The sequence below is a fragment of the Echeneis naucrates genome, chromosome 2 (assembly GCF_900963305.1).
Source record: "Echeneis naucrates chromosome 2, fEcheNa1.1, whole genome shotgun sequence".
Classification (NCBI taxonomy): domain Eukaryota; kingdom Metazoa; phylum Chordata; class Actinopteri; order Carangiformes; family Echeneidae; genus Echeneis; species Echeneis naucrates.
The window spans coordinates 4,775,576-4,803,558 of record NC_042512.1 but is presented as its reverse complement, the minus strand read 5'-3'; the positions used below and the strand labels follow the sequence as shown (position 1 = coordinate 4,803,558).

At 40.8% G+C, this 27,983-nt stretch overlaps 1 protein-coding gene and 10 non-coding genes across 11 annotated transcripts; 6 read left to right on the top strand and 5 right to left on the bottom strand.

Moving 5' to 3' along the window:
* Nucleotides 1-2,931: 2,931 nt before the first annotated feature.
* trnaa-cgc (transfer RNA alanine (anticodon CGC)) lies at nucleotides 2,932-3,003 on the bottom strand. The gene has a single exon. It is a non-coding gene; the product is annotated as a tRNA-Ala (tRNA).
* Nucleotides 3,004-3,816: 813 nt separating this feature from the next.
* trnal-aag (transfer RNA leucine (anticodon AAG)) lies at nucleotides 3,817-3,898 on the top strand. Its single transcript has one exon. It is a non-coding gene; the product is annotated as a tRNA-Leu (tRNA).
* Nucleotides 3,899-4,616: 718 nt separating this feature from the next.
* Nucleotides 4,617-4,690, top strand: trnat-cgu (transfer RNA threonine (anticodon CGU)). The gene has a single exon. It is a non-coding gene; the product is annotated as a tRNA-Thr (tRNA).
* Nucleotides 4,691-5,292: 602 nt separating this feature from the next.
* On the top strand, nucleotides 5,293-5,366 carry trnan-guu (transfer RNA asparagine (anticodon GUU)). The gene has a single exon. It is a non-coding gene; the product is annotated as a tRNA-Asn (tRNA).
* A 2,103-nt stretch (nucleotides 5,367-7,469) lies between these two features.
* Nucleotides 7,470-7,541, bottom strand: trnam-cau (transfer RNA methionine (anticodon CAU)). The gene has a single exon. It is a non-coding gene; the product is annotated as a tRNA-Met (tRNA).
* A 6-nt stretch (nucleotides 7,542-7,547) lies between these two features.
* On the bottom strand, nucleotides 7,548-7,620 carry trnar-ccu (transfer RNA arginine (anticodon CCU)). The gene has a single exon. It is a non-coding gene; the product is annotated as a tRNA-Arg (tRNA).
* Nucleotides 7,621-8,397: 777 nt separating this feature from the next.
* On the bottom strand, nucleotides 8,398-8,469 carry trnaq-cug (transfer RNA glutamine (anticodon CUG)). Its single transcript has one exon. It is a non-coding gene; the product is annotated as a tRNA-Gln (tRNA).
* A 6,653-nt stretch (nucleotides 8,470-15,122) lies between these two features.
* On the top strand, nucleotides 15,123-15,195 carry trnak-uuu (transfer RNA lysine (anticodon UUU)). The gene has a single exon. It is a non-coding gene; the product is annotated as a tRNA-Lys (tRNA).
* Nucleotides 15,196-15,452: 257 nt separating this feature from the next.
* Nucleotides 15,453-15,526, top strand: trnat-agu (transfer RNA threonine (anticodon AGU)). Its single transcript has one exon. It is a non-coding gene; the product is annotated as a tRNA-Thr (tRNA).
* A 476-nt stretch (nucleotides 15,527-16,002) lies between these two features.
* On the bottom strand, nucleotides 16,003-16,084 carry trnas-aga (transfer RNA serine (anticodon AGA)). The gene has a single exon. It is a non-coding gene; the product is annotated as a tRNA-Ser (tRNA).
* A 1,757-nt stretch (nucleotides 16,085-17,841) lies between these two features.
* Nucleotides 17,842-22,503, top strand: LOC115053038 (calcium/calmodulin-dependent protein kinase type II-like). The gene is made up of 10 exons (XM_029517603.1): nucleotides 17,842-17,901; nucleotides 18,163-18,291; nucleotides 18,468-18,564; nucleotides 19,123-19,208; nucleotides 19,299-19,382; nucleotides 19,775-19,836; nucleotides 19,931-20,014; nucleotides 20,524-20,578; nucleotides 20,873-21,061; nucleotides 21,158-22,503. Exons 2-10 carry the CDS (start codon nucleotides 18,175-18,177, stop codon nucleotides 22,106-22,108), a joined length of 1,725 nt encoding a protein of 574 aa, XP_029373463.1. The 5' UTR covers nucleotides 17,842-17,901; nucleotides 18,163-18,174; the 3' UTR covers nucleotides 22,109-22,503.
* Nucleotides 22,504-27,983: the final 5,480 nt, after the last annotated feature.

Genomic DNA, 27,983 nt, shown 5'->3' with positions numbered 1-27,983 from the left:
TTCCTCTACCAGGTAATGGGGAAATTTGGTTTCTGTAAAAAATTTATACAGTCCATTAAAACACTATATACGCTACCAACCGCTAGAATTAAGATTAATGGCCATATGTCGAAGACCATACATTTACAACGAGGATGTCGTCAGGGCTGTCCTGCTAGCCCAGGACTCTTTAACTTGTTTATTGAACCATTAGCCCAACTCATAAGGCAAGAGACAGCCCTTGAAGGCATCACAATAGGAGGTTCAGAACATAAAATATGCTTGTACGCGGACGATGTCCTGGTAGCTTTGAAAGCACCACCATTAAGTGTACCCTTACTCATGGATCTCTTAACAATGTATGGCACTTTCTCAGGTTATACCCTCAATATAGAGAAAACCCAAGCTCTGGTTTTTAATTTCATCCCCCCGCAGGATCTTGTTAACAGGTACAATTTTAAATGGAACGCTACAAGTATAAAATATTTGGGAGTGATATTGACAAAGGACACAACTCACCTCTACAATGAGAATTATGTAGTAGTTAACAAGAAGATAGGTGACGATTTTAACAGGTGGGGCTCACTCCCTCTCGACTTAGGCAGCCGAATAATGACCATCAAAATGAATATCTTACCTCGCTTGTTATATTTATTCCAGTCACTACCAGTCAAAATTCCTGACTCACAGTTTAAAGTATGGGACAAGCAAATTTCAAGATTCATATGGGAAGGGAAAAAACCACGAATAAGATATAATACATTGCGGTTGCCGAGGGAGGAGGGGGGGTTGGCCCTACCATGCCTGAGGGATTTCTATGTAGCAGCACAATTAAGACCCTTGATTCTTTGGTGTGACCCCGAGTATGAAGCCAACTGGAAAGATATTGAATTATCAATATCAAATAGACCTGTGCAATCTTTGTTGGGCTGCCCTTCTGTTATCAAGGACCTTCCTGATCTTCAAAATCAATGGGTTTGTTTTTCTTTGAATGTGTGGCTAGACTTTGTAAAGAAGTATCAGATCCAAAAAGAAGTAAAAATATTGAGGTGGCCAGCATACGACCCAGATTTTAAGCCAGCATCCCTAGATTTAAAATATAGACAGTGGATAAGATATGGAATTACATCATACTCTCTATTAGTGAAGGATGGGAAATTAATGGACTTTCAGTCTATGTCTAGAAAATATGGTCTAGGAAGACAAGATTTGTATAGACATACACAAATATGTCACTACTATCAAAACGAGGTGAAAGGTCATGGTATAGAGGAACAATCTGGGGTTACACAAATGTTCATGAGAGCTTATAACTCAAAGTCCTCTCAACGAATTATTGGGAATCTGTACTCAAGTATCTCACATATGAAGACTCACTCAACAGACTATATTAAACAAAAATGGGAAAGAGAGTTGGAAATTGCAATCTCCCCAGAGGAATGGACTGCCACAATACACACCCAGATGTCGACCACAAACTCACAGTGTTGGAGAACTTTTTGTTGGAAGAACCTGGTGAGGTTTTTCATAACCCCCAAAATAAAATCAAAACAACCAGGCCATCAGGCCCGATGCTGGAGACAATGTGGCCAACTAATGGCAGACCATACTCATATTTTCTGGACCTGCCCCGCTTTGCAACCTTTCTGGACCCAAGTTCAAGCAACAACAAGGAAGATTCTGGGATTCGACATTGACTTTACTTGTCTCTCATTTTATTTGGGGAATGTATCAAAGGATCTGCATAACAGAGACAGATATTTATTAAAGATACTTATGGTAGCAAGTAAGAAAGCAATAACCAGACGCTGGCTTCTGAGAGAACCTCCCACCCTGCACCTATGGAAAAATATAATGAATGACATATACAACATGGAAAGCTTAACTTTCTCTTTGAGGCTACAGAAGGAAAAGGGGAAAGATTATTGGGCCAAATGGGTTACATACCTAGTTGATGCTGAGTGTGACAGTTGAAACTGCTGTTGATTTTGAACAAAAGCTTATTATCCTGTGGTGAACACTCGCGTAAATCACCCAATATGTCTGAATGTCTGTATATGACCTCCTGTTTGTGTTATGAAGGAAAAAAATAAAAATAAAGTATAAAAAAAAAAAAAAAAAAAAGACTTTAGCTCTTTGGAGATACAGCAACAAGTGAACTAAACACAGCAGGTCCCTGAGTGGGCTTTGGAGCCTTTTGGTAAACAGAAGCAGGACTGTTGTTGTGTATGGAGCTTTGACTGTTTCCTTTAGCTTTCAGCTGATCATTAGCTGTGGATGGACCTGGTATCTGCTATCTGGATCTTTGCTTGGTTTCACCTCCTCAACCAAAGTTGAAGTTGTACCAGAAGGAGACATGAAGACTATCCAGATCATTGACAGGTTGGGGGAGAACCTTAAGTTTTCACGATTATGATATCAGACTTCTGCAGACAGGATACTGAGATCGGATTTTCTGAACAAAGTAGCACAGGGAGCTTAACCAGGAAGAAGGATATCCAATACAGTAAGTTGGGGAGTCTGGGGTTCATGACCCAAAGATAAAGTTAAATTAATCATATCCAGAATGAAGAGCTCAATTAAGAATAACATTTCTTTTAAACATCTGACATTACTGTTTGATAAATTTGGTGACAACTGCACTTTGGGTCCATTTGGAGAACATGGGGGGCTGAGTGACTTCATCACCAGAAATTAAAATGTCTAACATCGATAAAACTGCAGCAGCACAAATAAAAAATTTTACAGCACAAACAAACGGTACCATTTTGCGTCCATTCAGAGTGGATGAGGGGCTGGGTGAACTCTGGATGACGTGAAAAATAAGCTTCAGATCAGCGGCCAGCAGTTTGTCTTTCACACATACGTATGTGTGTTGTCAGTAATTTGTTTGAGTGAGTAAGCAGGACAATATGGAGCAGTTAAGCATTTCCTACACTTCATTATAAATGCTGGAGATGCCGGGGATTGAACCCGGGGCCTCAGACATGCGAAGCATGCGCTCTCCCACTGAGCTACATCCCCATTTTCCAACCAGTGGAGCCCTGGTGGTTATTGGATAGACTGCAGGTGGAAGTGAGACAAAGTGGATGTGGTGGTTAAAAATTACACAAAACTCCAGAGGACACTGCGACCTGAACGTACTGAGCAGAGTGGCGCAGCGGAAGCGTGCTGGGCCCATAACCCGGAGGTCGATGAATCGGAACCATCCTCTGCTATTTATACACACTACATGAGATTTTCAGCAGCACTGATTAACAGGAAAACATCAAGAACTCTGTCTGTCATATCTTTAATATTGATCGTTGGAACCTACAGCTGATGAAAACCCAGAAGTACTTTCTTTCTACAACATCTGACTTTAGCAACAAGGAGCTGCTGGGAGACATGAAGACTGTGCAGTTAAGTGACTGGTCAGAGAGAGTGCTGTGTCCTTTTAATGAAACTTATATGAACTTAACTCAACAACCTTAAACTTTATCAATGAGACACTGAACCCAGGATCTCCTGTTTACTAGACAGGCGCTTTGACCAACTAAGCCACAGCACCACTCTGATGTACAGGGATGTATTTTGGATCTGAAAATACCCCCAACATACGTGGCTGACCATCATGAGTCTTACCAAAGTTTCTTTAGCATATAATAAACTGTCACATTAATGTCCTGACTGTGCTGTGTGCAAATAATGAGTCCTGCCAGATACCTTTGATTTCGGCCGACAGAAGCAACAACAAAACTGGAACTATTTGGACTGAACTGGATTTGAAACCTTCACTGTTGGACTTTGTAGAAGTGGGTGGTGAAGATCCAGCATGAATTTAGACATCCACCCAGTGGTAGTGTGGCCGAGCGGTCCAAGGCGCTGGATTAAGGCTCCAGTCTCTTCGGAGGCGTGGGTTGGAATCCCACCACTGCCAGTTTGTTTCTTGTCAATGAAAACCAATCCACTCAGTCAGGCACTTTTCATCTCCCTGTGAACAAAAGTTACAGTGACAGACGATACCAACACCAGCTGGGCTGAAATGAGAAACATCACAGTCAGCCTTTTCAGACCCAGGTAGGTTTGCAGGTCTACCAGGTCCAATTCTCTCCAGATGTCCCCAAACACACGCTTCCCCTGCAGGTTTGTCATCTCCAGTATAATTCCCTCAATGAACTCTGGGAAAAAGAGTTGGAACCTGTGCTGGAAGCTCTACCGACTGAGCTAGCCGGGCTGCTAGAAACTCAAAACATCCTCCAAAAAATCGCCACACAGAATCAGCATCTCCTTTGATGGTTACTGATGGAACAGGAAAAGGTCAGATCCTGATGTAATCTTGTGAATCCACAAGTCTGCCTTTCTTTGTTTGTGTACCAACAGCCTGAGCTCTGGAACATTTAATTAAAGAATACATTTTGATGATGATTGGAAATGTCTGTTTATAGTTTATCACTTGTTAGGATCCCTGTTAGCTGTCACTGAGGCAGCAGCTACTCTTCCTGGGGTCCAAATGAAAATGCACATCTGCAGTCAAACAGGTTCAGGTAGATGCAGAGTCCTACATTAAAACAAACCACTTTACCATCAACCTCAACTGCAGTATACACATTACACTTCCATCACCAGATCCTCTGTATATACATGTACTTCAGAGTGGTGCTGTGGCTTAGCTGGTCAAAGCGCCTGTCTCGTAAACAGGAGATCCTGGGTTCAAATCCCAGCAGTGCCTTATTCATAATGTAAGATGTAGTAGATAGACACTTACACATGGGAAGTGCACATTCTACCACTGACCTACATTCCCTGCATGGTCTGGCAGCATTAGCTAACCAGATAGCTTCTGAGCTCATTCAACACTGATCTGTCTGATGAAGACTTTTGGATGAGATGAGGACATTGATGATGCTGCTGAATTTAGGTCACCTGCACTTATGTTAACAGTCAGAGCTCCATACACAATAACAGTACTGAAGACAAATACTTTAAACATGAGCTCTGTGTCACATTCATGCAGCTTGTGTAGAAACAGTTCATTCCATCAGAATAAACCTTCACCTGTTCAGGTAACAGTTTGGTAACAGTTGAGGAGGAAACTATCGAGGCTGGAAAATGAGAAGTCATTTCTACTGTGTGCTGTGCTGAAATAGCTCATTTGGGGGAGCGAACAAAAGGACCCACAACAGCTGCTGAAACCCAGGATTGAAACAGGGACCTTTAAATCTTTAATGTAACGCTCTCCCAAACAGGCAGGATCTCTGTGAGACACCAAAGGAGCAACATTTAGGATAATTATAGCTGCAACAGCAGGTTGTAACAGGAACTGGTCATCATGTCTCTGTGGCGCAATTGGTCAGCGCGTTCGGCTGTTAACCGAAAGGATGGTGGTTCGAGCCCACCCAGGGATGGTCTTTGTTTAATTCACTGGTATTATAGTTCACACATGGAAGACTGGAGGATTTTTACGTTGATGCTCAGTTATCTAGTGGACAGATGGTAGAAGTTGATTCCTGAAAAGAGGAAGTGACTTTTCCTCAGATCAAACTGTTGAAGGAGAACAAGCAGCTTCTTCTCTTCACATGTTTCCTCACTGACTCAAATAGATGCAGAATGTCATTTATCACTTTCTCCAGTAATGTGTACAGTTGTCACTGTGCTGCTCCTGACTCAGTGATGCTGTTGGATGCTTATAGGGCCGCTGTTCTTAAAGTGTGGGCTCCACCCCACTGGTGGGGAATAGAGACAAACAAATTTACAAATTTTACAAAACACTTTGTCAGCCCTTATGAATATAGTGTTCCACCAGTGGCTACCATCACTTTGAGTTACTGAAGTGGGGACCGACATCTGAGCTAAAGATACAAATAAAATAATCTAAATCTGCTTTTATTAGCAGAGTATTAGAGGTGCGACTGCTCTTCTTCTTTCTGTAGCTAAAAGCGTTAGGGAGTTGAAACCCAGCAAAACATATCAAATGATTGTCTGCCTCAATCAGAGAATGTCTATCCTGGCCTTATGATTGTGTTAAGCAGCCTAAAGGGTGACAATATGTGTGACAATATGTGTCCCATATGGGCTAGCGGTAAGGATTCCTGGTAGTGGATCAGAGATCAATAATCAGCCATTGGTGGTTTTTCTGCTGCTCTTATTTCATTTCTTGTGGTTGTCCTGCAGAGTTGGCTGTCTGACTGTTCTCTGTGTTATTGATGCAGTTAAAAAGCTTTGTGAGCTCTTGTTGTGTTTTGTGGCTTCTTTTGTCACATTTGCTCCCTTTGTGTCTGACAGAGATCCTGAACCTTCCCATTGCTGGATGTACTCCTGTGATGTGCGTTGGCCAATTCATTTCAAATGTTTCTAAATCTGTCAGAAGGTCCTTTCCCATCTGTGTTCTTTGATCTTATGGTTAGCACTGTGGACTTTGAATCCAGTCATCTGAGTTCAAATCTCAGTGGAACCTCTGCCATCAGATTCAGTGTGATAGTGATTCAGAATAACACCCAAAACAGATGCTCACCGACCTCTGTGGTTAGGTAAAGGTCCAAAGAGGATGTAGATCAGTGGTAGACGTTCATCAAAACAAAAGGCCACTCAAAGCAGAAACACTGCTCAGTCTAACATTCAGACAACAAATTGACAACAAACATGACGAGGTGGCCGACGACTCTCTCCTTCATTGCTGATAGATACATTAATGTGAGCAGTTAACTATCCGTCTATTCACACACAGTCCAGGTCGCTGCAGGCTGAGGTGGCAGAGTGTTTAAGGCGATGGACTGCTAATCTACTGTGTCCTGTGTGTGGGTTCACATCTCATTGTCTTCTGTGTTCAGCTGTCCATGTTGCAGCCTGCTATTCTAGGTAGATTAATCCTAAACGTCTGACTTCAGGTCCATATATCAATCAAACCTGTTGAAGTTTAATTCAAAGGTTATCTGGATGTGTTGTATCTGCTTTCAGAGTTGTTGTCAGGTCATTAAGATTCATTTTCTATGCATGACTTTAGCTCTTTGGAGATACGGCAACAAGAGAAGGCCAAAATAAGGAGCTTACAATTCCAATACCAGTTAGTCAGCAAAATATGATGAGCCAAGTCCACTGTGACAAATATTTTCTTTTGCATAAAATAAACTGTCACATTAATGTCCTGAATGTGCTGTGTGTAAATAATGAGATCCTGGGTTCAAATCCCAGCAGTGCCTTGCTCCTAATGTTAGATGTTGTGGATAGAAAGGACTCATACATGGAGAGCACAAAATATAAAATACATTTGTCCCCAAAATACACATTACAGCAGTAGAGGTGAAAGGAAAAGCAGCTTCCATCAGAGGTGGGATTTGAACCCACGCATCAAGGGGGAAAATGCAGAAAGATAAACATGAGCACACACTGAATGTTCCTTTACATTATGAGACATTACTTCAGCTGGAAAATGTCAGTTTTTCAAGCAGCACTGATTTACAGGAAACAATGAACATTGGATTATGAACAGCTAGCTGTTGCTAAAGAGCTGTTAGCAGAGGATGGTTTCGATCCATCGACCTCTGGGTTATGGGCCCAGCACGCTTCCGCTGCGCCACTCTGCTGTAAACCACCCCAGATGGGACTCGAACCCACAATCCCTGGCTTAGGAGGCCAGTGCCTTATCCATTAGGCCACTGGGGCTGACAGGGGTGGGATTTGAACCCACAGCGTCAGAGGAGACTGCAGCTCAGCCAGCTATGAGCAGAGTGGCGCAGCGGAAACGTGCTGGGCCCATAACCCCACTGGGGCTCTACCGACTGAGTCAGCCGGGCTGTCACTTGCACACATGCTCCAAAAATTTGTAAAAGGTACAGACTGTCATGTGTGTCAACAAAGTCAAAGAGCACATCCAAAGCTGGATTTTCCAGATCTCCAGATCTCCTCCACAGAATGTGAAAGAAAAGGACCAAAAACAAGTTTAGGAAGTTGTGCTGCAAACGAAATGCTGTGAAGTCATTACTCGTCTCATCTTCCTGGAAGGAAGATGGAAGGAAGGAAAGCAGCTGTTTTTTGTGTAGCGTAAAAATACGCCAGTGTTGCGAGATATTTAAGCGCAATGAACACAAGGCTCCCCCCTTGTTGTCTGCCTGCCTGCGAGCGCAACGAATCTGACTGGTCAGATCCAGAGAGAGTAAACTTCGATCACGCTGGTTAATGAGCTATTTTAAAAAGAACGCACTGTGTTCTCCCTGTCAGGAATCAAACCCCGGTCTTCTGCGTGACAGGCGGAGATACTGTCCACTATACTAACGAGGAGCTGGACAGGGTGAGAACATGTGTCACCTGAAACTGAACCCGCTCGGCCATTAGGCCATTCTGACGACAGATGCTGAAAAATTATCCCACAAGTGAGTACACAACACGCAAAGACTGCCTTATAAGATCATATGGAGGCTCAAGATTTCACTAGTAAGATTCAGGTTCCACCGAGATTTGAACTCGGATCGCTGGATTCAGAGTCCAGAGTGCTAACCATTACACCATGGAATCAGGCAGGTGTGCTTACATGCAGATGTGAATGGAATGGTTTTTTAAAGCGTGGACAGTCAAAGGTGGACCAAAATACCTTTGTCCCAAAACACGCCTTGCAGCAGTAGAGGTGAAAGAAATTCTGTCATTTCACACATTATTTACACATTTACACACACAAGAACTAGCGTTGATTATCATGCATATATGCATATACATGGTAGTTGAAAACTTAACCCTTTCCTTACATGTGTTAGGAAAATATTTCTTTACTGTTTTTCACACCAGTGTACAGTAAATATAAAATATGGGAATTGACTCTTCAGCTGTATTTCTAAACTGTTGATATTTTCCCACAGTGAAGGTTCCAAATCCACATCTCTCACAGTGCTATCATGACAAGAGGAGGTGGGGTGACAGAATTTTTGCAGGTTGTACTGTATTTGGGGAAGAAAATTTCATGATGCACAGCTGGTCACAGAAGAAAGGATTTGGCAGGAGTCATGACTTGGCGGGGAATTTTTTTTTTTTGCACAAAGGCAACACAACACAATCTCATCTTGTCGCCATCACAAATTTGAGGTCCTGTACAAAGGAGAGGGAAGTCTTGGAGATGGACTTCTGAATTCAAGATTTTAAAAAGGTCAGTGACAGGAAGGGGATCATCAGCATGGCAGAAAATGTGTTAATAAGTGTGAACAATGTGTCCAGAACAAGATGCATTCTGAGAGCTTTGCTTGTATATATGTTTAGTCAGTAATTTGGTTGAGTGACTAAGCAGGACAACACGGAGCAGTAACTGAGGGATCAGAGTGTTGGAGAGCAGAACTCTTTCCTGTTCTTGATTAAACATGCTGAAGATGCCAGGAATTAACCCAGGACCTCATACATGCTAAGCGTGGGCTCTACCACTGAACTACATCTCATGCTCAATGGGTTGGCTTTGGCCGACCACAGGACTTCTAAGATACTGCGACAGGTAGAACACCGATCTGTCTGATGACGCCTCATGGATGAGAGGTGAAATGTCTTCTAGGACTGAAATCTAGGACTACGTCTGGTTGCCTTAGACATATTAGAACAGAATGACTGAGAACCTATGCAGATATCTTCCACAACAATTTAGGATGAGCATCCTCAGAATAGTATGGGAGGGTTCTCACCTGAGGTCTCCGGTTTGATGTGGGTCAAAATTGCAAACTACAGAATCCACCTGTTATAATGTCAATAGATGGCAGGAGTCACTGATCATCTGCATAGCAGTGAAAAATAGTTCCAGTTTTGTTGTTGCTTCTGTCTGCAGAACTCAAAGGTATCTGGCAGGACCATGATTGTCTTTTGAGCTTCATTAACAGAGTTCACTCTACTGTGGAGGTCATGACAAAAAATGGGAGGAGTCTTTGATCTCTGTGATGTCATTAGAACCTTTGTGACATCACAGAATCAGCATCTCCTTTGATGGTTACTGATGGAACAGGAAAAGGTCAGATCCTGTGATTATAATCTTACATCAGACATTCAGCTGTTTGAAGTAAATCAAAACAGTGGTCCAGTGGTACAACAGCAGGCAAAAGAGGCAAGAGTATTTCCTGATGAACCCACGCAGCCAAAAGAGGAACAGCAGGCCAGGCACATCAGAGGCAGACAGCTTCTACTCAGCGCCCACGTCCCATCATGCCAATGGGGCCGGTGACCAGGCAGGTGCTTGCTCCACCCCCAGCATCAGGACTGTTTCTGCCACCTCAGGTTATCAAACCAGCAGGAGTGATACAGTTAGTCTTTCCTGTGGCAGCTGTTCAGGGCAGCACATGAGCCTCTTTCTCAGGAGCACACACAGAAGTGTGTCAGTCGTCATCAATCGTCTGCTGACCAGACTGAATCAATCATTTTTTTTGTTTCAACACGTCATCGTTGGTTGTATTCTACATTTGTCAACTGAATCCACAGAGTCACTGAAATGATGAAGTAAATCCAGGAAAGGAAAAACATTTGGCTCTGAATCTCAATGTAGATTTGAACAAAGAGCTCCAGCTGAAGAAAACAATGCTGTCTGTTTCCAGATGATGAAGAACTCAGACATTGTCTGTCCGAAGCTGTCTGTCCGAGGTAAAGGTACAAAATGTAAAGACAATCACCAATCAGGGATTGGCATTCCTCATCTTTTTTGTCCAAATTCCAACCAGGACCAGAACCAAAGAGAAATAAAGAATTCATCAGTGTCTCTGATTGGAGTAAATCAATAGATTCTGTAATTGAAGTCATCTAACGTCGAAGAAGACATCAGTTACATGACTTGTTGTGTTTGGTAGTTAACACTACTAGGCTACTATCAAATTCAAACTCAAGTAAATGTTGACTTTCTCAAGTTTCTTCCGTTAATTTGCTGAATGAACTCTGTCGTGATTATAGGTTGAAGGAACAACTTCATCACCAACACTACCCCAACTAATAGCACTTACTGCTCTCAGAACAAAAGTGTGTGCTTCAGTTGGAGAAATGTTGAAGACAACTTCATTCATTTAGCTAATCTAAGATTTCTATTTGTGGTGGCAGTCATGGCTCCCACCAAACCTGCTGTTGTCTTTGTCAGTCAGCGCTGCCCCAACAAGTAGCACTTAATGAATTCAACAACCAAGTCAGTGCTCAGGTTAAGGTAACATTTGTGACTTTCAAACAAATTCAAACATTCACAACCCCCACTCCCCAAACACTGATAAAACTTACTGATCTGAAATCACCAACACGACCCCAACTAATAGCACTTACTGCTCTCACAGCACAAGTCTGTGCTTCAGTTGGGGAAATGTTGATGACAAGTTCATGAATTTAGCTGATCTCACAAAATTACTAAAACTAGATGTCGAACTAAAACTACTAAAACTGATTATACCTTTTGTCCAAATTCCATCCAGGACAACCCCAAAGAGAAGCACTTATGGACAAGAATTCATCAGTGTCTCTGATTGGAGTGATCCGAGTTAGATCTGAAGAAAACATGGCTCCAAGAATTAATGTTGTTTTTGTAAATTAACACTGAAAGGGAAAAAAGAGAGCAAAGAGAATAGAAGTAAAAGAGTCTTTGCAGCCACTTCCTTGTTGTGTCGCAGTTCCAATGGACTCCCATTCAGGCTTTTACTCATCTTACATCTTCTACTTTGTTCAGGCAGTTTCAATGGTCTTGGTAATGGAAAGTAATGAAGAACACATTTAGTCCATCAGGAACAATCCTCTTAAATTCATGAGGACCATTAGCATGACAGCACCAACTAACAGCATTTACTGCTTTATGTCCATACGTCCGGAAGTGTTGATGACAACGTTTTTATTGATATTCCAACTAAAGCTTGGGGTTAGAGTCTCTGGATAAAGCTATCTGCATTTGTGTTGGGAGTCATGGCTCCCACCAAACCTGCTGCTGTCTTTGTCAGTTAGTGCTGCCCCAACAAGTTGCACTTACTGAATTCAACAGTCAAGTCAGTGCTCAGGTTAAGGTAACAATTGTGACTTTCAAACTAATTCAGATGTTCTTACCACCATGCCCCAAACATTGATAAAACCTGCCACCTTGTGATTGACTTCTGAAATCAAGACTACCCCAACAAAAAGCACTTACTGCTCTCAGAACACAAGTCTGTGCTTCAGTTCGGGAAATGTTGAGGACAAATTCACTCATTCAGCTGATCTGAAGAAATCTGGTTTTAATACCATCCAGGACAACCACAAAGAGAAGCATTTGTACAAAAGGAAGTTGTCTGTGTAATTGAAATGGTCAGTATTGTATTCTAAGAAGATGTTGTTGTGTTTGTCAGTCAGCACTGCCCCAACAAGTAGCACTTACTGAATTCAACAGTCAAGTCAGTGCTCAAGTTAAGGTAACATTTGTGACTTTCAAATTACTTCCTAATCCCCCACCCCCCATATCACTGATAATACCTGCTGTCCTGGTGATTGAAGAAAAGAAGGAATGGCATTCCTCATCTTTTTTGTCCAATTTCCATCCAGGATAACACCAAAGAGAAGCACTTATGCACAGACTTCATCAGTGTCTCTGATTGGAGTGATCTGAGTTAGATCTGAAGAAAACATGGCTCCAAGACTTACTGCTACTTTTGCCATTTAGCAATGAAAGAGGAAAAAGAGAGCAAATAGAAACATTCACGCAGAAAGTCACATTAAGTTTTAATTCTTACCTAACTCTGGTGATTAGTGATTAGGGAAGAAATCTGTTCAAAATGGGAATCTTCATCATTTTGTTGAAACTCTAACCAGGACAACCCCAAAGAGAAGCACTTGTGCACAAATAATTCATCAGTGTTTCTGATTGGAGTGATCCGAGTTAGATCTGAAGAGAACATGGCTCCAAGAATGAATGCTGTTTTTGTAAATTAACACTGAAAGTGGAAAAACAGAGCAAAGAGAATAGAAGTCAGATTGAGCTCAAATTTTTACCTCACATGATCTCCTCCAAAGAGTCTTTGCAGCCACTTCCCAGTTGTGTTGCAGTTCCAATGGACTCCCTTTCAGGCTTTTGCCCATCTTATACCTGAATGAAACCACTCCCACAGCTCCCTGCCTACTTAGTTTGGGCGGTTTCAATGGTCTTGGTAATGGTTTGTAATGAAGAACACATTTAGTCCATCAGGAACAGACAACGATCCTCTTAAATTCATGAGGACCGTTAGCATATGGTGAGAGGACTGCTAACTCTGGTGATTAATGTTGCTGCAGCTGATCTGAACAAATCTTTTCAAAATGGCCATCTTTGTTGTTGTTTTGATTCCAACCAAACCTTTTTTCTACCATATTGTTGAATAAACTCCCTGTCCTGATTAATGCTTGGACGGAATGAACAACTTTTGAAATCACCAACTCTGCCCCAACTAATAACACTTACTGCTCTCAAAACACAGAGCTGTGCTTCACTTTGGTTAATGTTGGGGATGAATTCATTCAGTCAGCTGACTGCATAGAAGAATCTAAATAAATGGCAATCTTTATCTCTTTTTCTTTTTTTTGTTGACCATCGAACAAGAACAACTCCAAAGAGAAGCACTGATGCAGAAAATAATCATCAGTGTCTCTCACTGAATCCACCAAGTCACATAAAGCCTTTGTTTCAGATTAATCTTTGTGCCACCGTTGCAATGGACTCTCTTTCAGACTTACTTATTTTATTTTACTCACCTGACTTATCTTAAACTAAAATGATGCACCCTGTCCTCCTTCAGCAGAAAGTTTCAATTCCAACCACATCTCACATCACAAGTCTGTGTTTCAGTTCAGGAAATGTTGATGACAAATTCGTGAATTTAGCTGATCTCAAGAAACAAATAAAATATTTTGTCAAAATTCCAAACAGGACAACCCCAAAGAGAAACACTTTTGCAGAAATGAATCAACAGTGTCTCTGACTGAGGTGATCTGAGTTAGAAGACATTGATTCTTTACTTCTTTATTGTCTCTGTCAGTTAACGCTGCCCCAACAATCAGCACTTCCTGAATTCAAAACTCAAGTCAACACTAAGGTTGGATAATAAATTGTGACTTTCAGAAAACCTTCTCGAAACGTTTTTCAAGCAGTTTGTTGAATAAATGTGTTGTCCTCCTTCAGCAGGAAGTTTCTGTGGTCTTGGTAACAGTTTGAAGAACAGAATGATCAGACAACGATTCTCTTAAATTCATGAGGACTGTTAGCATATGATGAGAGGACTGTTAACTGCAGTGATTAGCGATTAGGGTTGTGTTGTTGCAGCTGATCCCAAGAAATCTATTTAAAATAGCAGATCATCATAATTTTTGACTGATTTAAATTTTTTAAATGAACTGTTAGTAGAAACTGTGGCACCTTTGGCACCTTGACATTTCCTACATAGCTTTTTATCCCTCATTTCAGCATTAAGAAGCAATGCATGGTATAAAAGGTATTCATGTGGGAGACCTAGAATCCATCATGTGTTAAACTGAGAACTCAGTCGTCACACTCAACTGATGTTGTATGCAGGATCCAGAGGAGTGGAGGCAACTGGCAGTGGTGGGATTCAAACCCACGCCTCCTAAAAGGGTCGAGCCTTAATCCAGCACCTTGGACACTTCAGAATGGTAATGACACCAATGTCACATTATGAGAAACCTTGATGCTGTGTCCAAAGGTTTGGAGGACAGAATGGTAGAAAGATGTCTTTGAAGCCTTTTGGACACACAACCAGTCAGCGTGCCAGTTGAAATATCAGCGTGTTAGACAAAACAAGTACTTCCTGTGCTTGTTTAGCAATGCTTGGGATTGCACCAAAGGATTCAGACATGGAAAGCACACATTCTACCACTGAACTACATCCCCTGCGTGGTGTGGCAGCTTTAGCAGCTTTAGCTAACCAGATAGCTTCTGAGCTCCTGCGATAGCGAAAACAGCGATCTGTCTGATGAAACCTTTTGGATGAGATGAGCCCGTTGATAATGCTGCCTGTCCTGCTGAATTTAGGTCACCTGCACTTTTGGCAACAGTCAGAGCTCCATACACAATAACAGTACTGATTACTGACTGTCAATACATTATGACCTTAAAGATTTTATGATCAAATATGAAGAATAACAGGGAGAGAGAGAGGGATGACCTGCGGTATCAGGTCAGGTACCCTGGCTGGTTCAACAAGCCAAGTTGGAATCAGTAACCAGAAGCCTGAGTAGCTCAGTCGGTAGAGCATCAGACTTTTAATCTGAGGGTCCAGGGTTCAAGTCCCTGTTCAGGTGATGCACCTTTAGTGGTTCACATCATAGACTCCACAGCAGTGATAGGTGACACCATGAAGACGTTATGCACAATGAAACCATGAGTCTTCCACAAGCTGGATCGAGCAGGATATTGATAAGTGAAGCATGCGCAGTAGCAATTTTGTGGCTCATGCTGGGTTTGGGAGAAGGAAATTTGTTGATTGACTGCTTTTCACAGGAGACAAAATTTGGTAAGTCAGCTACTTATGTTGAAATATTTTAAGCATTTTAAGAGTGGTGCTGTGGCTTAGTTGGTCAAAGCGCCTGTCTAGTAAACAGGAGATCCTGGGTTCAAATCCCAGCAGTACCTCTTTATTGAAGTTTAAGGTTGTTGACATAAACTCATGTAACATCTTCTGCATTCTTAATGTGATTTGTTCTGTGCTTTATACTTCCAATATTCAAACATCAGTAATGTGGAGTTCATGTTCAGATTTGTTTTACAGCTGTAGTAACACTAAATCTCCAGCAGGTGGAAGTATTGCTGCGCAGATGTCATGTACACTGTGGGACACACAATACACACAGAGGACTTTATTGTGCTGCAGTGAGATGTATAAAAAGCTCCAGTTCTACAGTCAGAAGATGTCCAGTCTGAAGGTGGATGAGTTCTGACTGCAGAAGACAGTTTCAGAGCGTCTTCCAATGGCTGATGATGAACACATGATTCTTGTGCTGGGCGTCCGGAGTAAAGGCAGTAACTCCAACAATTCATCCAATAAGACCAGGACTGTGACAGCAAAATTAAGAAGCATGAAATCAGACCATACAGTGACAGCAACCAATCGTTGTTGGCAGGATTTGAACCTGCGCGGGGAAACCCCAATGGATTTCTAGTCCATCACCTTAACCACTCGGCCACAACAACCATGCACAGCAAAGCTCCCCCAACTCCAACTTCTTCTTCTTCTTCACTCCAGCTTCTTCTTCTTCTGCTTCTTCTTCTTCTTCTTCTTCCTTCTTGTTGTGAGAAAGCACAGGTTCCAACTCTTCCAACAGGAGGGTTAAAGAGCAGATTCTCTCTGAGGGGACGGATGTTGCCACAATACACAGTGTGTGTGCCATCACATGTGGAAGATGTGTGCAGACTGAAGCCTTGGTCTGCCACCAGCTCAGAGGGGCTGCACTTCTACTGACCACCAGGGGGCTCCACTGGTTGTTTCACAAAGTCACAGTGTGTTGAAGTCTCTTGAGGTCTTGCATATTCCAAGCAGCACTGTATTTCTAACATTTGGATGTTGGTAAGGAGTGACTTTGCATTGGCCAGCAATCGAACCCCGGGCCTCCCGTATGGCAGGTGAGAATTCTACCACTGAACCACTTTAAACGATGACATGTTGAAACAAAACTTTATTGATTCAATCTGGTCAGCAGAATATAACCTGATGAAATCATTTCCATCTTCACCTGCTGCAACATTAAACTTTCTACATGAATGCATCACTGATCCATGCAAAAAATAAAAACATAAAAAACATCAAACAACATATGACCAGAACAGCAGCTGCTTCACCAAAAAGCTCCAAAGCCCACTCAGGGACCTGCTGTGTTTAGTTCATTTGTTGCACAAAGAGCTGAAGTCTTGTGGAGAATGTGCACATTGATCCCACTACCTCTCACATGCGAAGCAAGCACTCTACCATTTGAGCTAATGTACTAGTGTGCTGTATTAAACATATTGTAGCTAAGCTTTGGGAAAACAACAAATAAACAACAAACAACAAACTCTGAGTTCACCATCACCAGGTCTCAAAGATATTTAGAGATCATTCAAGATGGACTTAAAGTCAGACATTTAGGTGACATCACGTGTAATTTAGCAGCTTCACAAAAGACCTAGAAGGGTAATTTGAATTTCCAAAATATTAAAATAATACATCATCTTGATGAAATTAAAAATAGGTCAAGGTCACCAATTGTTTCCTTTTGTTTTATTAGTCAGGTTTTTTCCTCCCTACGGAATGTTTTTTGTTTTCCCCTTTTGGTTTCTCTAGTGTAGAATTATCAACCGCGATTTTTGTTCTCTAGCTGATTTAGAACCTAGTGTAAAGTTAATGTTTCATAGCCCTGTTGGTTTATCACTCGGTTCGGAGATCATTGCTGTCTCGAATAAAAGCCAGTGTCTTGCAAAGCGTCTGAGTCACGGCCTGACAGTGCTGCACAAATTATTAACTTTATCTAAAATCTCACTATCGATATCTGTCTTTCTTTTGCTGCTGTCACTCAACATCTTTCTCCTCTTCCTCAGCAACCAAATGCTGCTTGTTTCCCAATAATATTTTGATTGGCTGATGTGGTGCATTTTTCCACCAAAAGGAAAGGGGGCACCAAGCATGGCGTAGATTGTTTATTAAAAGTCTGTTTATTGCTCGGCCTATCAGTCAGGTTTAAAAACAGTATATAGTTTGAAGACCTCACTTTGGACACAAGTTGAAGTGGCGACTCAGTGAGGCTGCGACATCATTTTAAATTGTTCCTTTGGTTTGGACGCACCGTCAACTCCAAAGAGTTCCATGTCTAAAAACAAAGAGGCGCAGTTACACCCATATCAGAATAAACACACACACTCCCACTCAGGGCCATGTGACTTCCAGTAACCGCAGCAGCTGAGAGGAAAAGTGTTCAGAGTTCAACCTCCATTTGAATTCATCGGAGCAGAAGCAGGGAAACTGAAGGCTGAGGCCGGTGAGTGTTAACATCATTATTATTTCACTGTCAGTTTGTCCCTGTGGACTGTGGAGGGACGAAGACTCACAGTGGACTTCTGTAACACTGAGACAGGGAGGGACACCAGTCTCCAGTCCATCGCAGGGCCAACAGGGCTGTATTCTAATGTTCTGATCAACTTATCCGAATGCTTTCAGCCCCTATTACTTGAAATATATTTTCCAATAACTGTGTAAAATAAAGACATTTGTGTTGATTTGACAACATCTGTGTTCTCAGGAAATAACAAGGATGGGGGTAAGCCAGAGCATCCCGAGGGACTACAAGATTCAGAGAGAAACAAAAAATGCTTTTATTGTCACAAAGGAAGATGACACGTATCTCTTAAAAAAGATCGATTTAGAAAAGGTGAGCAGGCCTTCAGTGTTTTACAGTCTGAAACATACTGCATGAAAAGTTAGAATCTGTGTCTCAGTGTTACATTCAGGATGAGGTTTTTTTGACTACGATCTCAGACATACCGCCTAAACCTCTCCATCTCAAGTCAAGCACTGCTTTCCTTATGCAAGTGATGATTTTAACAGATGCCCAGAGAAGCTGTTTCAGCATTAACCAATGAAATGGAAATACTGAAGGAAGCAAATCATCCTCATATTGTGAGTTTCAAGAACTCTGTCAGAGGTAAGCTTCGACAAACCTGCATCAAGTTTAATGTCCATTATGTTAAACATTAGAACTCAAGATGAACAGAAACCTCTGCTTTGACACAACTAGGATCAATTCTGAGACTAATGCAACAAATTATATTTCAAAGCACAATTTTATTTTAGAGAGTCATTATTTCAGCATTTGGTAATGCTTTCAATAATTTGTATTTAGAGATCAATGAGTGACTGCTATGCCATTTGTGATCAAAAGTTTAAATCTTTATGAACTTAGAAAAGGTAAGGTTAGATTTTACAGCTAGTCATCTCTGTGATGGTGGACAGCTCATTGGTCCAGACCACAAAATGATGTTGTCAGAAACGGACATCAGGAATTAAGAAGAGGATTTTTTAATCAATTTTATTCGTCAGTTTAAAAAAATTGGGATTGGATTGGAAAAATTCTGAATAATCCAACCAATAATCCACGGGCCAAATTGTCTTCTCGACTCGAACCACAGGTAGAAGAAAGTGCTAACATCTCAAAGTTGATATGTTTCAAATGCTAACAGATCTTTTTCTTTTTGTCATGAAGAGAATAACATTTACTACATAGTGATGGACTACTGTCAAGGGGGGGACCTTGCCATAAAGGTCAAAGAGAAGAGTGAAGAGTCTGAGGTACAGCGCACACACAAAAACACAAAACACATTTCAGCAAACTTTACTCCATCCCCCTCCAACGGATTATTCCTCAACTATCTTTTCTAGGTACTGAGCTGGATTGCTGAGATCTGTATAGCTTTAAGATACATTCATGAAAAAGGCTTGCTGCACAAATGTCTGAAACCGGAGGTACAGAATGTCCACATTATAAAAACACTGTATTTTCACAGGACTTACTGATGAACAATTTTTATTTATTTTTTTTTTTCAAGAATGTAATATTTGATTTTGTAATAGTGTATCATGAAAGCTATCATAGTAAGCAATAGCCTATGACCGGCCATGGAAGGAACTTATATCACAGAATAGATCCGTTGTTTGAATTAGTCCTTTTTTTTTTCATCTTAGTCTTCCATGTTTTGCTAAATGACTGCTAGCTAGTTTGTTGTTTTTTTTATGTTACTTGTCAGTCATGGAGTGATACAGGTGTGTGAAAAGTAATTTCATATCAGAGCTGCAGGTTGCTCTCATTAGCCAATCAGATCACTTGATTTGTGCTTCCTGTCTCTTCTCTTTGATAGAACATCTTCCTCACTGAATTTGGATCCGTGTGCTTGGGCGATTTTGGAAAAGTCTTTGAAAAGTATAAACATTATATTACATACATATTAGCATTTTATTCTTCTTTTGTATTGGAATTATTCCTTTATTTTATGTACTTATTTTTAATCACCCAGTTCAAAAACCACCGATGCCAGTCTGCAGGAAATGTCATATCTGCCACCAGAACTCTTCACAAAGGGGACGTTTGATGCTAAAAGGTATACATTTGTGTCAAGCCGCCTGTTTGCAGCTAGTTCTGTAACATCTCATACTGCAGCTTTGATAACACAACTTTTTCATTACTGTGGAAATAAGGCAGCGACAAAACTTACATTTGATTTTACTAAATGTAAGACAGCACAGAAAATAATATCATGTCAGTTATTTAATCAGCTGTTAACATAATCTCTGATCGATACGGAAAATCAAACTGTTCAAACTTCAAACTAATTTCAGGGACTGCCTCACATTTTTCAACATAATTTTAAAAGTAGTGTAGAGAGCTGTGAAAGCGTTTACAGGAAATTCATTTCAAAAAATTTATTTATAAGTAATTTTAACCAGACAAGTTTCCCACACATACAAATAGAAGCCCTAATCAAGTATTATTGCTTTATTGCTAAGGATCCTTTTGTCTTACGTATTATCTAGTTAATTAGGCTCATCTAATTATGCTGCTAACAATATAATGCCAATATTAATACTAATGCTGATACTTTATTTACAGTGACATTTGGTCATTGGGATGCATCATCTATGAAATTTGTACTCAAAAACCAGCGGTGAGTTACCAAAAATGTTTAATTTATTGACTCCGAAATGTAAAATGTATCAAAATATTAATTTTAGTGATTTGACCATTTAATGTATATATCAATATGAAATAAAAAATATTTCAGTCAATCACGAGTAAATATGCTGCTTTGGCTCGTTGAATTTTTTTGTTTTCAGAAAACAGGCCTCTTCAGGCTTTGGAGTACATAGTATGACTTCCTGAAATAGAAAAAAAGTTCATAATTTTTTTTTCACTTACTGTATGATGAGTTAAGTATTTTATTATATTTATGTGGTTTCAGTTCACAGCAGAGACCACAATCAAGCTCATGCCAAAGCTCATCCATGGTCCTCACCCATGTCTCCCAGAAACGTTCTCACCAGAGCTCCGTCAACTTGTTATTGACATATTCAATACTGACCCTCAATCAAGGCCGACAGCCAGTGAGATCCTCGAGCGTCCCTTCATCATAAACTGTCTCTCAAACAAGGTATCATGATGGACTACAGATGATTTATGTAACTTCTGAAAATGGATTTTGACAGCAAGCACTCCACTTAAAATGTCTATGCTTTTTTTTTTTCAGTGCAAAACAACTGTGGACGATCTCCAAATCAAGCTGGTTAAGCTCAGAGAAGTGGCTGACAGTTTGGAGCGTGTCCATCAAGGCACGACCATCGGCAGTCTGACTGGAGGAGTGATTGGAGCGGTGGGAGGGATTACATCCATAGTGGGCCTCATACTGACCCCCTTCACTTTCGGAGCCTCTCTTATTGTCACCGGGGTTGGAGTGGGTGTTGGTGCACTCGGTGGGCTCACTGCTGGTGCCTCCAATGTAACAAATATGGTCAACCAGGCATCTGATCGCAAAGCTGTTCGAAGTATCATCAAATACTTTGAACATAAAACTAAATTAGTGGTGACCTGGTTACAGGAGATTGGCCACAGTTTAAACAACATCAGGAGCAGATATGGCTCAACTGACACACTGCACACTGAGAATAACCAGTTCAGCGCACATGACCTGGCAAAGGCTGGAAGGGCAGGAAGGGGTCTAGTCGGCCTTTCTGAATTGACTCGACTAATCAGAGTTATAAACGTGGGAAGGATCGCAGCTCAGGCATCCAGGGTGGTACGCGTGGCAGAGGTAGCAACAGGTGTGTTTTCAGGATTATTTATTGCAGTAGATATCTTTTTTATTGCGATGGATGCCAGAGAGATACACCACATTAAACAGGCACAGGCAGCAGGTGAGGGCGCAGCTTCTGAGGCTGGTGACAACATATCCACCAGCTCAGTGATGCAAGAGCACAACTCACACACGTCACAGGAACAGGGCCAGTCTTCCAGAAATGCTACCCAAGTCAGATCTGAGATCATGAGATTTGTTCAATCTGTCAGGCAGGCAGCAGACGACTTGCAGGGAGTCCTAAATGAGCTCAAAGACATAATCTCATCTCTCCCTTCAAACTGGTCTGAAGGAGATGAGGGATGGAGCAACATGGAGTTAGTGCAACCTAAAGGTTCCTTGAAATGAAATACAAAAATGTGACTTCATTGGTTCCAGTGTAGGTGCACCAAGTGGGATATTTGTATTATGTTGTTACACTGCATTACACTGTTGCACAACGTTTAATATCTGGGTGTGGTTCGCTGTATATCAAACACAAATCACCCAATCAAATACAAGCTTGTTTTTCCATTTGTAAAAAAGTTTCCTCTTAAACATCCAGTGACTGTCCACTTTGCATCCTTGTCTGCAATCATATGGTGAAACGCTGCAGACAATGTTTCAGCTTCAAATGTATTCAAGGTTAGTCAAGCCTCATCTGTAATAGTGCAGCAAATTTCACTTTAGCAAAACAATAAACAGCTAATACAGTCTTATTAAAACTGTAATTGTAACCGTGCAGAGAGCTTTGTCAATAAAGAATGTGGAATCAAAGAGAAAGAGAAAAGGTTGTCATGGTTAACATGGATTTGTATCATCTCTGTTGATTCAAACAGCCTTACGTGCCTCTGAAAAAAGGGTGAGTCGCTAAAATAGGATTTATTCCAGAGCTTTGCACTTCTGTGCTGCTTGTATGTTCTCCCTGTGAAAAAGGGAAGAAGTTGAACATTGCCAAAACACCCGTGCTTGATATGAGAACACAGCAGTGAGCATCATGGTGCTCATGCTGATATCAACATGGAGTCAGTCCTTTCCTTCTGTGGGAGGAGTCTTGGATCTCTGATGTCATTAAACCTTTGTGACATCACAGAATCAACATCTCCTTTAATGTTTGCTGACAGAACGGGAAAAGGTTAAATCTAAGCTGTAAGCAGTGATGAACGGACCCTCACACCGCTCTGCAACTTGCCTTTTTTCTTATTTATAGTAGATATGATAAAGATGACACACACAAAGTCCTTGTTTAATCGGTGTTAAGGACACAAAACCGTAGCAACAAAAAATATTTCCGGATGCCGGAAAACGGCCCATAACAGACTCTCAGAACAGGTCGAGCGGGACGGAAAATAGCGCGAAGTGTATTTTCAAAAACAAAACACACCTGGACGGGGACAGAGCTGAAATCAACAGGTCATCCCGTTGACTCCATGGACGAGGAGACCAAATCACAGAATAATCCATCATCCGCCACATCCGGTAAAGACACCCATAAAAAGGATGCAGCGTGGAATACCAAAGCAGGAGTAAGTGGAGGGATGATAAATTACTGATTTGACCCAATAAATATCATCTGGATGAACACAATAAACTTTTAAATGATTAAATGATTTAGTGGTTCTCTTTATATTTATCGGTGAGAGTACGGAGGAGTTCTGGAGACATTCCGCATCCAGTGGAATCCGGTTACACCCATAACAGAGGAAACACACACAATAGACGGAACACACACACACACACACACACACTCAGATGGGACCACCTGATTTCCAGTAACCGCAGCAGCTGAGAGGAAAAGTGTTCAGAGTTCAGCCTCCATTTTGAAGCTGTCGGAGCAGAAGCAGGGAAACTGAAGGCTGAGGCCGGTGAGTGTTAACATTATTATTATTTCACTGTCAGTTTGTCCCTGTGGACTGTGGAGGGACGAAGACTCACAGTGGACTTCCCGGTAATATACATGTAGATATTGTCTTTATGTTTTTTCAGGGAAGCTGCAGTTAAAGTTCACCTTCACTCATCAGCTGCATGAAGATCAGTTCGACCATCAGGTAACGTAACCAACAGCCTTCATCCTGTTTGTGTCAGTGAATGTTGAACTGATTTAAAGTCAACAAAATGGGAATATTCAAAGATTTAGCTATATTTATGTATATAATACTGAACTTCACTCCATCTCACTACTACAAATCAAAAAGTGACATATTTAAGGTATTTATATTTACAAATTTTCTTTGAAAACTGACAGTTTGATGCTCATATCTGAGACCATGATGATCATTTTCAACCAGCTACCATCTCAGATATATAAAGAAGAGTTACTAACTGAGATGGGCTGTTGAAGAGCTGAAGAACATGACAAAAAGACCGGAAGATAGACAAAGTGATAAAAGAACACAAACTGTTCAGTTCTGTTTAATGTTCACTATTAAAATAAACTGTTATATTAATTTAAATGTTGCAGTCAGTGAATGCTTTAATCGTGATGATGAGCCATCAAACTCCTCACAGCTCCCTGTTCAGATTCCAGATAAAGAGGGTTGGTTGTGGATGATGTGGTTACTTATTAACAAGATCTCTTCAAATGTTTGTGATAAAGACATGAACTCATAAAATTACTGCTGAAAACATCAGCACATCAGTTAAACCAGCAGAATATCATCTGACAACTCACTTGAACTGAAGATAGTGAAGTGTCAGCATTCTTTTTTTTCTAATAAGAATGAATATAATTCTATCTTGAGTAAATGTCACTGTAAACTTTAATAATTATAATTCTGATAAGGATCTTTATAGAAATAAACAGAAACCTGCATGATCTACATCAGTCAGATTATTATTCTGTGTGATTGGGATAGATCATCAAGTGTAGAGAGCAGCAGGGTCCCCTCTCCTCCTCCAGCAGCATCGCACATTAATGTGAGCAGTAATGAATTTCTACGCAGCAGATTTAAATCAGACTGGTTCTTTTTTATTTCCCCGACAATCTGTCGCTCAGGACTAACAGTGTTCTCTTCTAAAGTTACTTTCTGCCATTCACCTTGTTTCATTTAGGTCAGAACTTGGGCTTTCAAATAATGTGTGTTTTCTTTTGTCAGTTTGATTAATCATTGTTTCCTCTTCAGTAAAATTGAGCGAGCTTCTTCAATAATTACATTTTTCCGAAAGAAAAATACTGAGCTAAATGCAAACCGGGCAAATGAGGGTCTGTTGGTTATCACCATCTAGTGGACAGATAGTGGAACTTCATCACATCCTGTTTGTTTCTTATCAGGAGAAAGAAAACTGTTTGAGTAATGAAGAAGTGAAGAACGAGCAGCTACATGTTTTCTGAACACACAAAGCTGGAATGTGTGTAAATCAACCTGAAGTGAGTTCAGCAGGAGAGAATCTGTATATTTCTGATCAGCTGGATCACTGTGATCACATTGTACTTGTTGATTTAGATTTTTATGTTACTTTTGGCAGCAGTTTGATTATAATCTGAGTTAATTGATGGAGGTTCCTCAGAACTGGTCAGCTGGCTAAGAGGCCTCTGAACTCAGTTTGACTTCAGTTTCCTCGGTTCATTTGTCTTCCAATACATTTAGAAACAATAAGAAACAAAGGCAGCACTTTAATATGACCAGTTTGTTCAGCAGAAACAGTTTGATTTCTCCACACTGTGACTGATTTAATGTAAAATGTTCCCACATTGTTTATCACCATCTAGTGGACAGATAGTAGAACTTCATCACATCATGTTGGTTTCCTGTGATGAGGAAGAAAACTGGTTCAGTAACATTGATGTCAAATCCTTCCACATTGAAGTGACTATAATGTTTTTAGGAAAATACATTTCATTGTTTATCACCTCTTGCTAGAAGGACACTGATTTAATACATGTAATATTCAAGGTATATGTCTTCTAAAAACATTGTCTCAGTTCTGTTGCTTTTTTAAGACTGAAACCACAAAAACGTGCAGTTTTTTTAAGCTGAAGACAGTAGATGAAGAGAGATGTCGGTTTAAAGTTGAAGCAAACGACAAAAGATACAAATACGAAACACTTGCCCATGGACATTTATGTTTTGTCTTCTTTCTGCATCATTTTCCTCTTTGACAATTAATAAGGTATATGAATAGTAGACATTAGAATTGAATATTGAAATGATGAAGATTTATTTTTTGCAAGGTTTTTTAGATGGACACAACAAATTAATCTTAAGTGATTTTTTTTTTTTTTTTTTTTTTTTTTTTTAAATCAACTTTCACAATGAGGGAATAGGGTTCAGGTTAAGTGATTTCCTTGAACTGCTGTGCCGTGTTTCTGTTGAGCAATGACAGCACAAACATGTCTTTATTGGTCTGAAACCTTGAATGAACTTGGCTGAAAGAATTTAACTCTTATGGGGAATATGCAAACATTGCTGAACACCACAATATGGATCACAACCTTACTTTTCACTATTTCAATTCAGAAATAAATATATGAAAGTCCAAAATGGACTCATATTTCAAACACCCCAAAATAGCTGCAGACTTGAACTATGAACAAAAATTACAACCTCTGAACCAAAAAAACAAAACAATAACTACAACCAAAGAATAATGTGGCTGTGTTCATACCATGAAATTTGACTGTATACTGTGGACTGTATAAAAACAGTTTTTTTTTTAAACAGCATCACATGATCATTGATGTGAATTCATCTATTACTTAATCGGAGGTGACAGAACCCAACTTTAACCCCTGAATGTACAGTATACTGCATTTTCCACTTTCCACAGTCACGTGAAAGTACATTCCTGATAGCAGCACCAACATTGTCCGAATTAAATACACGAGTGATTACAGTCTGCTAGACCTACTATTGTGTTTAGTAGGGCCATACTAGCCCTCATATCTGGGACAGACATATGACCATAACATTGATTGAACAGCTTATGTTACAGCTTCAGCTGGTGTCTTCACACCATCAATTTCTAAGAATTTCAGAAGAAATGATTGAAACTGATAGGCCATAACGTTAATCGATCATATTGTTGAGTTATCCAGGACACTTTACTGTTTATGTGTTGAGAAACATTAACAATATAATTAAAACTGACAGTGAGGAAAACGCTTACAGGCAGCGGGTCCTCTCCAGTCTGTCCAATGACTGGCCTGCTTAAAATGAAAATAAAGAAATAAAAACGTTGAGCGATGTAGCGGTTTGTAGTTAAAAAATTATAAAGAAATGCAGAAAAGCAATGGAGCTTCCGTGCTCCTGAGTACTGACACGCACGCTACCCCTGTAGCTATTGTAGCTATCAAGGTAGTGCCTTGGAGCCACCTGTCAACTTAAACCACTCAGGTGACTCAGTCTGACATAATCAGTGACGTCAGAGGACTGTGTGTGTTTGGATTTACTTAGTATTTTTGGGTATGTAGCTTTGGAACAAACTGTCCTGTTTCTTCTTTGTCTTCTGTCAGTCAGAAAGTGTTTCCCTCTCAGACCAACTCCGTCCTGAAGATGGACTGTAATGAGAAAGAGGAGGCCAGATCAGAGTCTCCAGGATCAACCGGTCTGTCTCTGAAGTCTGACTGGTCCAAACAGTTTAATCCTCCAGGCTTCAGTAATGAACCTGGACCCTCAGAGACAAAGTAAGAGACTGAGAATAAAAATCTGTTCATAGATTAATATTCATGATCCTGAATCATTAGTGCGGATACAGGAAGACACTGAGATGGATCTTCTGGGCTTTGTCACCGGAAACTACTGATGTTTTTCCCCGGCCATTTTATATCAGTCAGATCATGTCAGTTATAAAGAAATGTTTTCACAGAGACAGGAAGAGAAAAAGACATATCTTTGAAGAGGAGCAGCCGTCTCACTGTGCTCAGTGTCAGGACGTCCTGAAGGATCCAGTCTCTACCAGCTGTGGACACTGGGTCTGCAGACAGTGCTGCACCTCACACTGGGACCAGTCTGCTTCTTCAGGAGACTCCTCCTGTCCCCAGTGTGGACAAAGATCCAGAACCAGACCAGGTCTACAGACCAGCCCTGAACAGAGTGAGACTGAACTTCTGACTGACGTCTTTAGTTTTCCATCAGATCCTCAGACTCTCTGTTTTCGGTCTGACGTTGTCTCTTCTCTGTCAGCAGATCGTGTTCTACAGGAGGTTTTAGATCAACATAAGATCAGTCTGAGGACCAGATGTCAACATGTGACTGAAGGAACAGGAACAGGAAGTGGAACCCTCCTCAACAGGATCTACACTGAG

What these genes read in the sequence shown, in the direction of transcription:
- LOC115053038 (XM_029517603.1), top strand. Translation starts at nt 18,175, where the DNA reads ATGGGGGTAAGCCAGAGCATCCCGAGGGACTACAAGATTCAGAGAGAA. An exon ending in TTTGGAAAAGTCTTTGAAAA is followed by an intron (nt 19,837 to 19,930) that starts GTATAAACATTA and finishes TTAATCACCCAG; the next exon opens with TTCAAAAACCACCGATGCCA. An exon ending in TAAACTGTCTCTCAAACAAG is followed by an intron (nt 21,062 to 21,157) that starts GTATCATGATGG and finishes TTTTTTTTTCAG; the next exon opens with TGCAAAACAACTGTGGACGA.